Source organism: Gopherus evgoodei, chromosome 2 (genome assembly GCF_007399415.2).
Source record: "Gopherus evgoodei ecotype Sinaloan lineage chromosome 2, rGopEvg1_v1.p, whole genome shotgun sequence".
NCBI classification, from domain to species: Eukaryota; Metazoa; Chordata; order Testudines; family Testudinidae; genus Gopherus; species Gopherus evgoodei.
This window is the reverse complement of record NC_044323.1, coordinates 120,509,764-120,523,008: the sequence shown is the minus strand read 5'-3', so window position 1 is coordinate 120,523,008 and position 13,245 is coordinate 120,509,764. Positions and strand designations below refer to the sequence as shown.

Genomic DNA, 13,245 nt, shown 5'->3' with positions numbered 1-13,245 from the left:
GCCTTAAGTGCTGCAGTAGACGTATTCAGGATGCCCCCCGGGCCATGGTTACCCTGGCATACCAGTCAAAAGCACTGGGGCAGAGATACATATAAAGGCCTAGACCAGAGATCGGCAATCTTTGGCATGCAGCCATCAGGGAAATCTGCTGGCAGGCCAGGCCGGTTTCTTTACCTGCAGCATCCGCAGGGTCAGCCAATTGCAGTTCCCACTGGCCGTGGTTTACTGTTCCAGGCCAATACGGGCTGCGGGAAGCAGCGCAGGTTGAGGGATGTGCTGGCCACCGCTTTCTGCAGCCCCCATTGGCCTGGAACAGTGAACCATGGACAGTGGGTGCCACAATCGGCCAAATCTGAGGACGCTGCAGGTGAACAAACCGGCCCGGCCTGCCAGTGGATTTCCCTGATGGGCCGCGTGCCAAAGGTTGCTGATCCCTGGCCTAGAATGTGCAGTTCTGCATTGGTGAGCCCTAGCTTACACAAATATTCTTCTGAAGTCAGTGGGACTACTTCTGTAAGTAAGTGCTCACCAATGTAAGAGTTGCTTACACAGGGGTTCTCCCCACACTAGCACCTTTTCCCCTCACTCCAGCCTCCACTTACCTCCATTATTCACATTCAAATTTTCTCCCTCAGCCCTATACACATTTCCTCCTACCTATCCCTCCTCTGTGCTCCCTCAGAGCAAGGATGGTGCAAGGATATTTTGCGCTCTAGGCAAACCTTCCACCTTGTGCCCCCCTTTGCATTCTTTCCCCCCCAAAGCATCGCTTATTATAAACTCTCAAAAATGAATACTGCATAATGTGGCATTGTTCATTAGAATTAATAAAGAGGGTCAGAGAAGATGATCAAAACGGTCCCTTCTGGCCAGGGGAAACCTATGAGCAAGGAGGAGGCTGAGAATGATCCCAGCTCGCAGAGTCTTTAAATGTTCCCAGGCTCTGAGTACTTTGCCCTTCAGGGGGGACTTCGGGCAAGGAGGGCAGAGCCGGGGTTTCCCAGGGAGAAGGTAAAGATCTCCCTCGGGATCAGGGCCAGCTTCCCACGTTGGCTCAGTGCCACCAGGGTGTGTGTGTGTTTAGAAGTGGCACCTTTGCCAACCCTTTCTCCTCCATCACGCTGTGGGGTTTAGTTTCACTTTCCCTCATCCCAGGAGGGGGCTGCGCCTGGCCGCAGGTACAGCACGTTGGAGGGCGAAGCTCAGCTGAGCTTAGGACCATGTCCTGCCTCCCCCAAAAGCTCTGTCCCTCGGCCATGCTGGTTGCCACACCCAGCCAGCTGTCTCCTCCTTGCTCCACCTCAGGCTCCCACTGACCTTCCTGCGCAGTGCCCCTTGCTGTGGGGGCAGGTTTCCTATGGAGGCCCCGCCCTACCCTGCTCAGCTGACTCCCATGATGCTGGACACAGCTTTTTGGCACTCCCCAAATCTGGGCACCCTAGGCGGCCGCCTAGTTCACCTAGTGGTTACACCAGCCCTGCCTCAGAGCCTTCCTGTACCCAGTGCTGGCAAGCTGGCCTCAGCAGGACCTTTGTGCTGAGCAAAAGGGCTGGTTGACAGTACTGGAAAGCATAAACTGACGACAGAATTTGACAGTTACTCCAGATAATCTAGGCAAAACTCAGTTAAATTATTCTGAATCAGAGGAATAATTTAGTGTTTAATTTAAATGCTCAGAAGTTTCATTTGTTCAAGATAATGGCATAATATGCATATGTTTGAGGGAGAGAAAAGTATGGAATTTGTGGGGATTGTGAGAGCTAGAGGAACCAATGGGGAGGAAAACAGTTTTTTGTTTTTTGGTTTTTTTTTAGAGGAACATAGTTAAATGTTTCCTCTGCAAAAGTTAATAATATTTTACTATAAAGCTACATGGAAAATTCAATTGTCCTATAAAGAATTTTGTGAAATCTGGAAAATAAATGCAGCCATTAAACTATGAAACAGGGATTTCAATGTTCCTTTATGTGCAAATCTCAATGCATCTTCATTTATGCAATTGGCACTGTCACTTCCATAAGTAAAATATTCAACAGAAAGTTAAATTAAGGAAGACTATCTCTGCTTCATTATTTAGAAAAATTATTATGACAAGTATTTGGCTATATAATCTTCAGGACCAAATGCCAAAGAAAATTCTGCTATGAGTTTGGTCATAAAAAAGAAGCATAAGCTTATAAGAACAGCCATACTGGGCCAGTGCCATATGCTTCATAGGGAATATATACAAGAGGGTAATTTCAAGTGATCCATCTCCTGTCATCCTATCCAACCTTCTGGCAGTTGGAAATTTGGGGCCATCTGGAGCATGTAGTTGCATCCCTCACTATCATGGCTGAAAGCCATTCATAGACCTATCCTTCATGAATGTATCTAATTCTTTTTTGAACCCTCTTATACTTTTGGTTTTCACAACATCCCCTGGCAATGAGTTCCACAGGTTGACTGTGTGTGAAGAACTACTTCCTTATGTTTGTTTTAAACTTGCTTCCTATTAATTTCATGGGGTGACCCCTAGTTGTTGTGTTATTTGAATGGGTAAATAACATTTCCCTATTCAGTTTCTCCATTCCATTTATGATTGTTTTGACTTTTATCATATCCCCCCTTATTCATCCCTTTTGTAGGATGAACAGTCCCAATCTTTTTAATCGTTCCTCATAGGAAAGCTGTTCTATACCCCTGTTTATTTTGGTTGCCCTTCTTTTTACCTTTTCCAATTCTAGTATATGGTTTTTGGAGATGGGTGACCAGAACTGCTAGTGTTATTCAAGCTGTGGGCATACATGGCATTTATACAGTGGCATTATGATATTTTCTGTGTTATTATCTAAGCTTTTCCTAATGGTTCCTAACATTCTGTTCTTTTTTTGACTGCCACTGCACATTGAACAGATGTTTTCAGAGAACTATCCATGATGACTCTAAGATTTCTTTCTTGAGTGATAACAGCTAATTTAGACCCCACCATTTTGTATGAATAGTTGGGATTATGTTTTCCAATGTGCATTACTTTGCATTTATAAACACTCAGTTTTATCTGCCATTTTGTTGCCCAGTCACCCATTTCTGTGAGATCCCTTTTGTAACTCTCCGCAGTCTGCTTTGGACGTAACTATCTTGAGTAGTTTTGTATTACCTGCAAATTTTACCACTTCACAAATTTACCCCTTTTTCCAGACCATTTATGAAAATGATGAACAGCACTGGTCTCAGTGCAGATCTGTGGAGAAGACCCACTATTTACCTCTCTTCATTGTGAAAAGTGACCATTTATTCCTACCCTTTGTTTCCTGTCTTTTAACCAGTTATTGATTTCTGAGAGGATCTTCCCTCTTATCCCATGACAGCTTAATTTGCTTAAGAATCTTTAGTGAGGGCCTTGTCAAAGGCTTTCTGAAAGTTCAAGTACACTATATCGATTGGATCTCCCTTGTCCACATGCTTGTTGACTCCCTCAAAGAATTCTGTAGATTGGTGAAGCATGATTTCTCTTTACATATTTCTTCCCCAACAAATGTTCATCAATGTGTCTGATAATTCTGTTTTTACTGTAGTTTCAAACAATTTGCCTGATATTGAAGTTAGGTGTACTAGCCTATAATTACCAGGATTGCCCTTGGATCTTTTTAAAAAAAGCAACTTTTACTTTAACTACCCTCTAGTCATCTGGTACAGAGGCTGATCCAAGCAATAGGTTACATACCACAGTTAGTAGTTCTGCAATTTCATATTTGAGTTTCTTCAGAAATCTTGGGTGAATATCAGCTGGTTCTGGTAACTTATTGTGTAATTTATCAATTTGTTCCAAAACCTCCTTTATCGACCCCTCAGTCTGGGACAGTTCCTCAGATTTATATCTAAAAAGAATGGATCAGGTGGGGGAATCTCTGACACAGGGCTGGCTCCAGGCACCAGCTCAGCCAGCAAGTGCTTGGAGAGGCCAAGTGGAAGGGGTGACACTTTAGGCTCTTCAGCGGCAATTCGGCAGTGGGTCCCTCAGTCCGTCTCGGAAGGAAGGACCGGCCGCCGAATTGCTGCCAAAGAAGAAAGCGGCGCAGTGGAGCAGGTGCCGATTGCGGCTTTTTTTTTTTTTTTTTGCTGCTTGGGGCGGCAAAAACCCTTGAGCCAGCCCTTCTCCCACACATTCTCTGAAGTGAAGATCGATATAAAGATTCATTTTGCTTCTCTGCAATGGCTTTGTCTTCATGGAATGCTCCTTTAAACCTTGATCCATCCAGTGACCCCACTGATAGTCTGGCAAGCTTCCTGCTTCTGATGTACTTAAAAAAAATGTTGTTGTTGGTTTTGTCTTTTTTTCAGTTGCTCTTCACATTCTTTTTTAGCTTGCCTAATTATACTTTTACATTTGACTTGCCAGAGTTTATACCCCCTTCTATTTTCCTCATTAGGATCTGACTTCTAATTTTTAATGGGTACTTTTTTACTTCTAGCTGCCTCATTTAGTCTGCTGTTTAACCTTGGTGGCATTTTTTTGGCCCTCTTACTGTTCTTTTTTATTTGGTGTATACGTTTAATTTGAGCCTCTATTATGGTGTTTGAAAATAATCTCCATACAGTTTGCAGCATTTAGTGCTTGTGACTGTTCCTTTTAATTTCCATTTAACTAGCTTCCTCATTTTTGTGCAGTTCCCATTTTTTAAAGTTAAATTCCACTCTAGTGGGTTTCTTTGGTATGTTTTCCCCAATCAATGTGTTTAAATTTAATTACATTACGGTCACCATTAACAAGAAGTTTAGGTATATTCACTTCTTGAACCAGATCTTGTGCTCCATTTAGGACTAAATTAAGAATGGCCTTTCCCCTTGTGGGGACCAGGATATGCTGTTCATCTCTGTGTCTGATAATTCTGTTATTTACCATAGTTTCAATCAGTTTTTTCCCAGTACTGAAGTCAGGCTCATCAGCCTGTAATTGCTGGGATCGCCTCTGGAGCCTTTTTAAAAAATTGGCATCACATTTGCTATCCTCCAGTCATCTAGTACAGAAGCTGATTTTAATGATAGGTTACATACCACACTTAGTAATTCTGCAATTTCACATTTGAGTTTCCTCAGAACTCTTGGGTAAAGACCATCTGGTCATGGTGACTTATTATTGTTTATCAATTTGTTCCAAAACCTCCTCTACTGACAAGTCAATCTGGGACGGTTCCTCAGATTTGTCACCTAAAAAGAATGGCTCAGGTATGAAAAGCTTTTTGACTGTTGTACATTGAAAAGCCTGGAGCAAGATGTCCCCCAGAACACAGACACTGCCAGAAAATCATTTGTCTGTAGCCATTGCATGCTGCAGTGAATGGGTTTAAGAAGGCAGCATGCTTTATCTCAAAACTGTGGATGGATCAGTAACTGGTTAAAAGATAGGAAACAAAGCATCTATAGTAGGACCAATCCTATTCAACATATTCATAAATGATCTGGAAAAAGGGATAAACAGTCACAAAGGGATCTCACAAAACTGGCTGACTGGGCAACAAAATGGCAGATTAAATTCAGTGTTTATAAATGCAAAGAAATGCACATTAGAAAACATAATCCCAACTATACATGCAAAATGATGAGGTCTAAATTAGCTCTTACTGCTTAAGAGATCTTGGAGTCATTGTGGATTGTTCTTTGAAAACATCCACTCAATGTACAGTGGCAGTCAAAAAAGCTAACAAAATGTTGGGAATCATTAGGAAAGGAATGGACAGCAGGTATTAAAGGCCAGAGCAGACTAACCCTCTGCTAACCCCGGCCTTGGCCCCACCCATGTTCCCCAAGAGACCCCACTCTACCTTCGTCTCTACCCTGAAGCCTGCCAGTGGCCTGGAGCTCAGGCCCACCAGTGCCAGGGGCAGAACTCAAACTGGCAGGGTTGGGCCAGCGGCCTGGCACTCAAAGGGGGCCAGTGACTCGGCGGGCGCTGAGGCCAGTCATGTGCTCAGGGGGAGGACAGCAGCTTGGCTGGGGCCTGGGGCTGGCCAGGTGCTTGATCTGAAGGGAAGGCAGTGGGCACGGATGGGATGGGCAGGTGGGTGCAGCTGGGGCAGACAAGCTGGAGCTTCTCTGGCCTTAGAGGTGCCTCAGGGCTCCTCTGGTCATCGGGGGGAGGGCCTTGGGGCTCCAGCATGCCGGGGGGGGGAACCGCAGGCGGAAGGGGAGGGCCAGTGGGCTAGCCTCCCCAAAGGGGCATTCATCTGCCACCCATGACAAAAAATACAGATAGTAAGACAAAATAAAATATTGCCTCTATATAAAGCCATATCTTGAATACTGCAAGTCGCCCCATCCCCATAAAGATATATTGGAATTGGAAAAGGGCAACAAAAATGATTAGGTGTATGGAACAGCTTCCATATGAGGAGAGATTCATAAAACTGGGAGTTTATAGCTTGGAAAAGAGAGGACTAAAGGGGAATATGATAGAGGTCTATAAATCATGACTGGGTATGGAGAAAGTAAATAGGGAAGTATTATTTACTTCTTCTCATACCACAAGAACTAGAGGGTCACCAAATAAAATTAATAGGCAGCAGGTTTAAAACAAACAAAAGGAAGTATTTCTTCACACATCGCACAGTCAACCTGTGGAACTCTTTTTGCCAGAGGATGTTGTGAAGTCTAAGATTATAACAGGATTCAGAAAAGAACTAGATAAGTTCATGGAGGATAGGTCCATCAATGGCTATTAGCCTGGATGGGCAGGAAAACAAAACCATGCTCTGAAGTGTCCCTAGCCTCTGTTTGCCAGAAGCTGGTTATGGGTGACAGGGGATGGATCACTTGATCATTACCTGTTCTGTTCATTCCCTCTGAAGCACCTGCATTGGCCACTGTCAAAAGACAGAATACTGGGCTAGATGGACCATTGTTCTGACCCAATATGCCTGTGCTTTTGTTCTTATGTAGATGTATGGCATGTCAAATGGCATCTCAAACCTTTTTATATGCAAATAAATGATTTATCTGAAATCTCCCTGCTTCATCAAAGAATTGCCTTAAGGCCAGCATGGGGCTGAGCAAAGTATCATATAGGTAATGGCAGTGTCAAGCTGATGGAAACACCTGGGGCTGAATTCACAATGGAACTTAGGCAGTGCAATTCTCAGTGTTGTGACACCAAACTTGTAGGCACTTAGCCACTCAGTGGAATTAGGGTGAACAGATAACACGTGTGAAAAATCGGGACTGGGGATGGGGGGGAAATAGTTGAGGCTTTTTTTTTTTTTTAATATGGACTCCTATCAGGACTGTCCCTATAAACAGGGGCGGCTCTAGACCTTTTTCCGCCCCAAGCAGAGCTACATGCCGCGGGAGGCGCTCTGCCGGTCGCCGGGAGGGCGGCAGGTGGCTCTGGTGGACCTCCTGCAGGCGTGCTTGTGGACGGTCTGCTGGTCCCACGGTCTGCTGGTCCCGCGGTTTTGGTGGACCTCCCGCAGGCACGCATGCAGAACTCATGGTCAGGAACAGTTTCCTGATGAATAAAACTTGAAGAGATTAATGTGGTAAAATTGGGGATGATAGGATAATTTCCATCCCAGAATACTGAAAGAGTGGGCACGTGAGACTGCTGGTGGCATAGGGATCTGAGTAGAGAGTCCACATATCCAGACAGTCCTTCAGTGAGAGTGCCAATGCCTGAGATGATGGGGCGTCCTGGCCTGACCTGGAACAACGCTTCCTCAGCTCTCGTCCACTCACGCCCCTTCTCTACCTGCGCTACACTGATGACATGTTCATCATCTGGACCCATGGGAAGGAGACTCGGGAAAAATTCCACTATGATTTCAACAGTTTCCACCCCACCATCAACCTCAGCCTGGACCACTCTACATAGGAGGTCCACTTCCTAGACACCATGGTGCAAATAAGTGATGGTCACATTAATACCACCCTATACCGAAAACCTACTGACCGCTATGCCTACCTTCATGCCTCCAGCTTCCATCCCAGGCACGCTCCATTGTCTACAGACAAGCACTGAGGTACAACCGCATCTGCTCTAACCCCTCTGACAGAGACCAAAACCTACAAAATGTCCACCAAGAATTCTCAAAGCTACAATACCCGCATGAGGGAAATAAAGAAACAGATCAACAGAGCCAGACGTGTACCCAGAAGCCTCCTACTGCAAGGCAAACCCAAGAAAGAAACCAACTGGACTCCACTGGCCATCACATACAGTCCCCAGCTAAAACTCCTCCAACGCATCATCAGAGATCTACAACCCATCCTGGACAATGATCCCACACTTTCACAGGCCTTGGGTGGCAGGCCAGTCCTCGCCCACAGACAACCTGCCAACCTGAAACATATTTTCACCAGTAACTGCACACCGCACCATAGGAACTCTAGCTCAGGAGCCAATCCATGCAACAAACCTCAATGCCAACTCTGCCCACATATCTACATCAGTGACACCATCACGGGATCTAATCAGATCAGCCACGCCATCACCGGTTCATACACCTGCATGTCCACCAACGTAATATATGCCAGCAATGCCCCTCTGCTACGTACATTGGCCAAACTGGACAGTCTCTACGGAAAAGGATAAATGGACACAAATCAGATATTAGGAATGGCAATATACAAAAACCTGTAGGAGAACACTTCAACCTCCCTGGCCACACAATAGCAGATTTAAAGGTGGCCATCCTGCAGCAAAAAAAACTTCAGGACCAGACTTCAAAGAAAAACTGCTGAGCTTCAGTTCATCTGCAAATTTGACACCATCAGCTCAGGATTAAACAAAGACTGTGAATGGCTTGCTAACTACAAAAGCAGATTCTTCTCCCTTGGTTTTCACACCTCAACTGCTAGAACAGGGCTTCGTCCTCCGTGATTGAACTAACCTCATTATCTCTAGCTTGCTTGCATATATATACCTGCCCCTGGAAATTTCCACTACATGCATCCAACGAAGTGGGTATTCACCAACGAAAGCTCATGCTCCAAAACGTCTGTTAGTCTATAAGGTGCCACAGGATTCTTCACTGCTTAATAAGATTCAGATGTCAGATTCCCAGTTGCTCTTTTAACTAAGCAGCTCATCAAAGGTCTGAATCTGTCATCCTTACTCCCTCTGAGAAATGCTTCATTCAGCAAGCAATCCTATTTGTTTAAATTGAGCAGAAGGGTATTATTCAGCATGAGTAAAGGTGGTAATTTGACCCCAAACCAGTATTTAAAGTTACCAATTTGGGATTAGAAAAAATGTTCATTCTAAAGTAGAATAGTTTGCTATTTAAGCAAATTAGTATTGAATGATGACTTAATAGATATATTGTCCAATATAACTTTGTATTGTTCTGAAAGTTCAAAAATGTTTCTTTTTATACTAATAGATATCAAATCTGCCACTCTGCTTTAGTAAATCGTACTCTTTGAGCCATTTTCTGTGGTATAGCAACAACAAGAAAGGGAAACAGTTACATTATTGAGAAGATGTGAACTGACATAAACAATCCTACTTGTTTGTTTCTCTGCAGATAGAAAGGAAGTGAAGGTGGGAGAGTATAATGCTGTAGCTGATACACTGGAAATAATCAATAACACCATCAGGTTCCAAGGTAAGACAGGAAATGGAAAAGATGCACAGCAGTTATATGGTTTGCTATATGGTTCAGACTTCATGCTTTATACAGACACATTTTATTATTCTGTTACTGAAAAAGAAGGTTATAAAATCATATGCTGAGGGGATTCGGGCCAGTGGCTCATGCTTGATATTGTATTGTGTCATGCAGGCTCTTAAAAGCTACAAAAGGAGAGTTCTGAAAAGAAAGTAGCAACATTTTGAATGATTATATTGTGTTAGTATTTCTCATTTCGACATCTTGTGCTAATCATAAATGATCTGTGAAAAGGGATATTCTTCATTATTTCAGTGGGTTTCAAAATATGTTTTCTCTTTCATGTTCACAAATCCAAAATGCTTTAATTTCATTCCTATGTCATCCCCACCAATCAGTCTCACTAACATGATGTGTGAGTATTTAAAGAGGTGGTTACATTTCTCTTAGTCTTTGTAACTACATGAAGATGCCAGTTGTGATTTTATTGTCTTCAATAAACTTACAGAAATGAATAAAGGGTCTCTCTTTTTCACAGATAATAGTTGTGTGCATGTATAACTAGGTACAGATAAAGGGCCAGATCTTGGGCCCTGCTAACATTTCTTTATACTGGTCTGGCAGCACAAAGCAGCTTTAAACTTGTTCTAAAGGATCAATTAAAGATTCCCCCAGTATGAGGGATTGCTTGGGTGATACAGAACTGCCACACCCTTCTTCGCCCAGCAACCCAGCAGAAGCTATGTGGCCAAGGTGTCCCTATAACCATGCAATCCCTGGCTACTGGAATGGCCCTTTATGGCATTTGGGAAGCTGGTGTTACTTCCTGTCTCAGAAAATCGGGAGTTTTGTGAAGAACATCACCCTTCGAGTAACACCTAAATTAAAGTTCTGCAAAAGATTTGCAGTCTGAGGGGGGAATTCTCAGGTGTATTCCTCCAGCACAGCTAGTGTAAAATGGCTGAGAAGTAGTCATAAGGCTCCTCCAGGGCATATCCTCAGTATAGGGTCTCAGAGGTGGTGCAGAACAGGCATAGACCTTTGCAACAGCTGCCCACACAGGTGTGTTCCGGGGTGAGTTGGCAAGAGCTAGAGCATGAACTGATTATCACTGTGCCCCAGGTATTCTACCATGGTGCACCAGCCTACTGGAGCCGTTTCACGTAGGTCACAAGTTAGGGTAGCCTTCAGGGCTGTTCTGACCTGAGTTGAGGTGGGATCCTGGAAGCCCTGGGAAAGGGGAAACACAGGTTCACCCCCTTCAGCTCCTGAGCCAGGCTCATCACTGGTGCAAGGATGACCCTTCTGAGGGAGTGCTCCCAGGATCCATTCCCTGACAGGTTAGGCATATCATCACAGGATACAAGACCAACCAACTGCTTCTATAAAAGCTCTTGCATAATATCTACCCCACTTGATGAATTCAATACTGATGGCCCATTGGGAAATGTATTCAAGCCAGATTCAGGGAGGAAAAAAACATCAGAAGTGTTTTTTAAAATATTTTTCCAAGTTATATTTCTATGATTTCATAAGAAAATTATCTGTATGCTTCATGGTTGTTTTTTTAACTGTCTTGGAATGGTTTGGAGAGTAATGATGGTTTATCCTGTAAGAAATGATGGGAGGTGCCAACTTTGTTTTTTCTGTTGTTTTTTTTCAAACCTCTCGCCCATTATGCCCTCCTTTTTTTTAGTCAGCAGTTAAAAGTGTGGTTATGGTAGAATAGTGTGTTAATCCATCTCTAACTCTATTTACGAAATGAAAACGATCACATTTCATAAAAGTTGACAAACTCAGTTGTGGCAAAACAGGATTAAGAGTTTGCTGCATGCTGCATGGGGAGGTTTCAACCACTGAGACTGTTTTAAAAGATGAAGGCCTATGGGAGGCCTTCATAATACACAAAGTAAGAAAGAAAAGACTATGATAAAAGGAAGGAAGTGAAGCAACATATCTATCTCCAGGATTAATCACTGAGCTTTAAAAATTCAGCCCAAATTGCTTTGAATTTTTTGGGCATTCCCCTTTTGTGGAATGCCAGTCATCCAGTAGCTGCAATGTCAGCCACATCACTGAGCCAGGCATCAATATTTGGTGGGGACTGACCTTTTTTCATTTTTGCAGGAACAATTTTTAGTGACCAAAGATGCATGTTGGAACCATGCCACCTTGTTACCAGTTCACCTCCAGGTATCAGGAACATATCCAAGAATGAAACTTACTATAACGATCCCCTCAAGGACAGAACAAGGGCAAACCTGAGGCTAAGAGTAGCGGAGGAATTAAGTCATGTCCAGGCCAGGGTTGATACCAAGGGTCAGAGTCCAAATTAGGTGTCAGGGTTTGAGTCAGGAGGCAAAGTCAAGTCAGCCTTTGACACTGCCCTATATGGAATTGACATGGATACCTTTTCCATTGTGAAAAGACAATCAGGCACTGAACCCCTTTTGTGTGGCTTAAGTAATATGGAGGGCCTTTCACAATCCCTCTGCACACAGGTGAATATCAGCTGAAGTGGAAATATAGAGAACTGTTACACTGTCTCAAAATTACTCTTTTTCTTAAGCCAGGCAGCCCCCATGGGAACTGGCTGGGGTTGGATGTAATGACTTTGACTGACAACCCAATCATATGTTCTAAAACATGGATTTGAATTTGTTTGCGATAGAGTTAACACACACAAGGTCATATTCTTCCCCATATATATGGTATCATAAGGGAGCTGTAATGGCTTGCTGCTGTTTTTCCTTTTTGGTCAATCCTTGCTTGATGACAAAATATTAGGCCCAATTTTGAAGTACTCACTTGGTTTTAACTTGGGCAAATTGCTAGTGATTTCAGTGAATAAGGACTTACTGGAACCCTAATAAGGAGTTTAGGGTTTGACTAGCTGTAAATAAAAGTAGACTAGGAAAGAATATTTTTAGTGGTGTGACTACTTGTCATCTCGAATTCAGAAAAGCATTTAAGCATGTGTGTTGCAGTGCTTATTTGTTTTCCTGAGGTAAGGAAATTAAGCACATGCTTAAAGCTTTCCTGAACTGGGACTTTCTCCTTCCAACAGGGTGGCATTATATCATTTCCGAAGTCCAAACATTTCTTGACTATCTGGTATATCTCCACTGAAGTAAATAGCTTTACCTCAGGGATGAATATGGCCCACTGTCTTTAGATCTTCTGGGGGTAATGGAAGGGATATATTTTTTCACAAGAATTCAAACTCTGTGTGGGCTTTAGCTTTTTTCTTCTTGAAATTTTAGGATTGGAGCCTCCAAAGGACAAAACGATTATACAAGAACAGCTGCGTAAGATCTCCTTGCCTCTCTACAGTATTCTTTCAGCACTCACTATCCTAGGAATGATCATGGCCAGTGCTTTTTTGTTCTTTAACATCAAAAACAGAAATCAGAAGTAAGAAATGTACATTATCTTTTTAATTTTTCCTTTTTTTTCATATTTAAGTACCACATTTATAGACACTAAAATTATATGAAGAGAACATCACATTGGGAAGACAACATTTTTAAAAATATTATTTGCTTTAATTGAAGTTACTATATAACAGCTTTGTGCTGAAAGATATTAATTATCCATTAGATCAAATCCTTTTATTCTGTTGGAAAAATTAATCTTTTCCACTGTGTATTATTAGCATAAA

General features: G+C 43.0%; 1 protein-coding gene across 1 annotated transcript in view; it reads left to right on the top strand.

Moving 5' to 3' along the window:
- The window catches only part of GABBR2 (gamma-aminobutyric acid type B receptor subunit 2), a 930,408-nt gene that overhangs the window by 594,066 nt on the left and 323,097 nt on the right, over nucleotides 1–13,245 (top strand). The window contains exons 9-10 of the mRNA XM_030551629.1: nucleotides 9,501–9,581; nucleotides 12,848–12,998. Of these exons, the coding sequence (XP_030407489.1) occupies nucleotides 9,501–9,581; nucleotides 12,848–12,998 (232 nt within the window). The remainder of the gene's footprint in view (nucleotides 1–9,500; nucleotides 9,582–12,847; nucleotides 12,999–13,245) is intronic.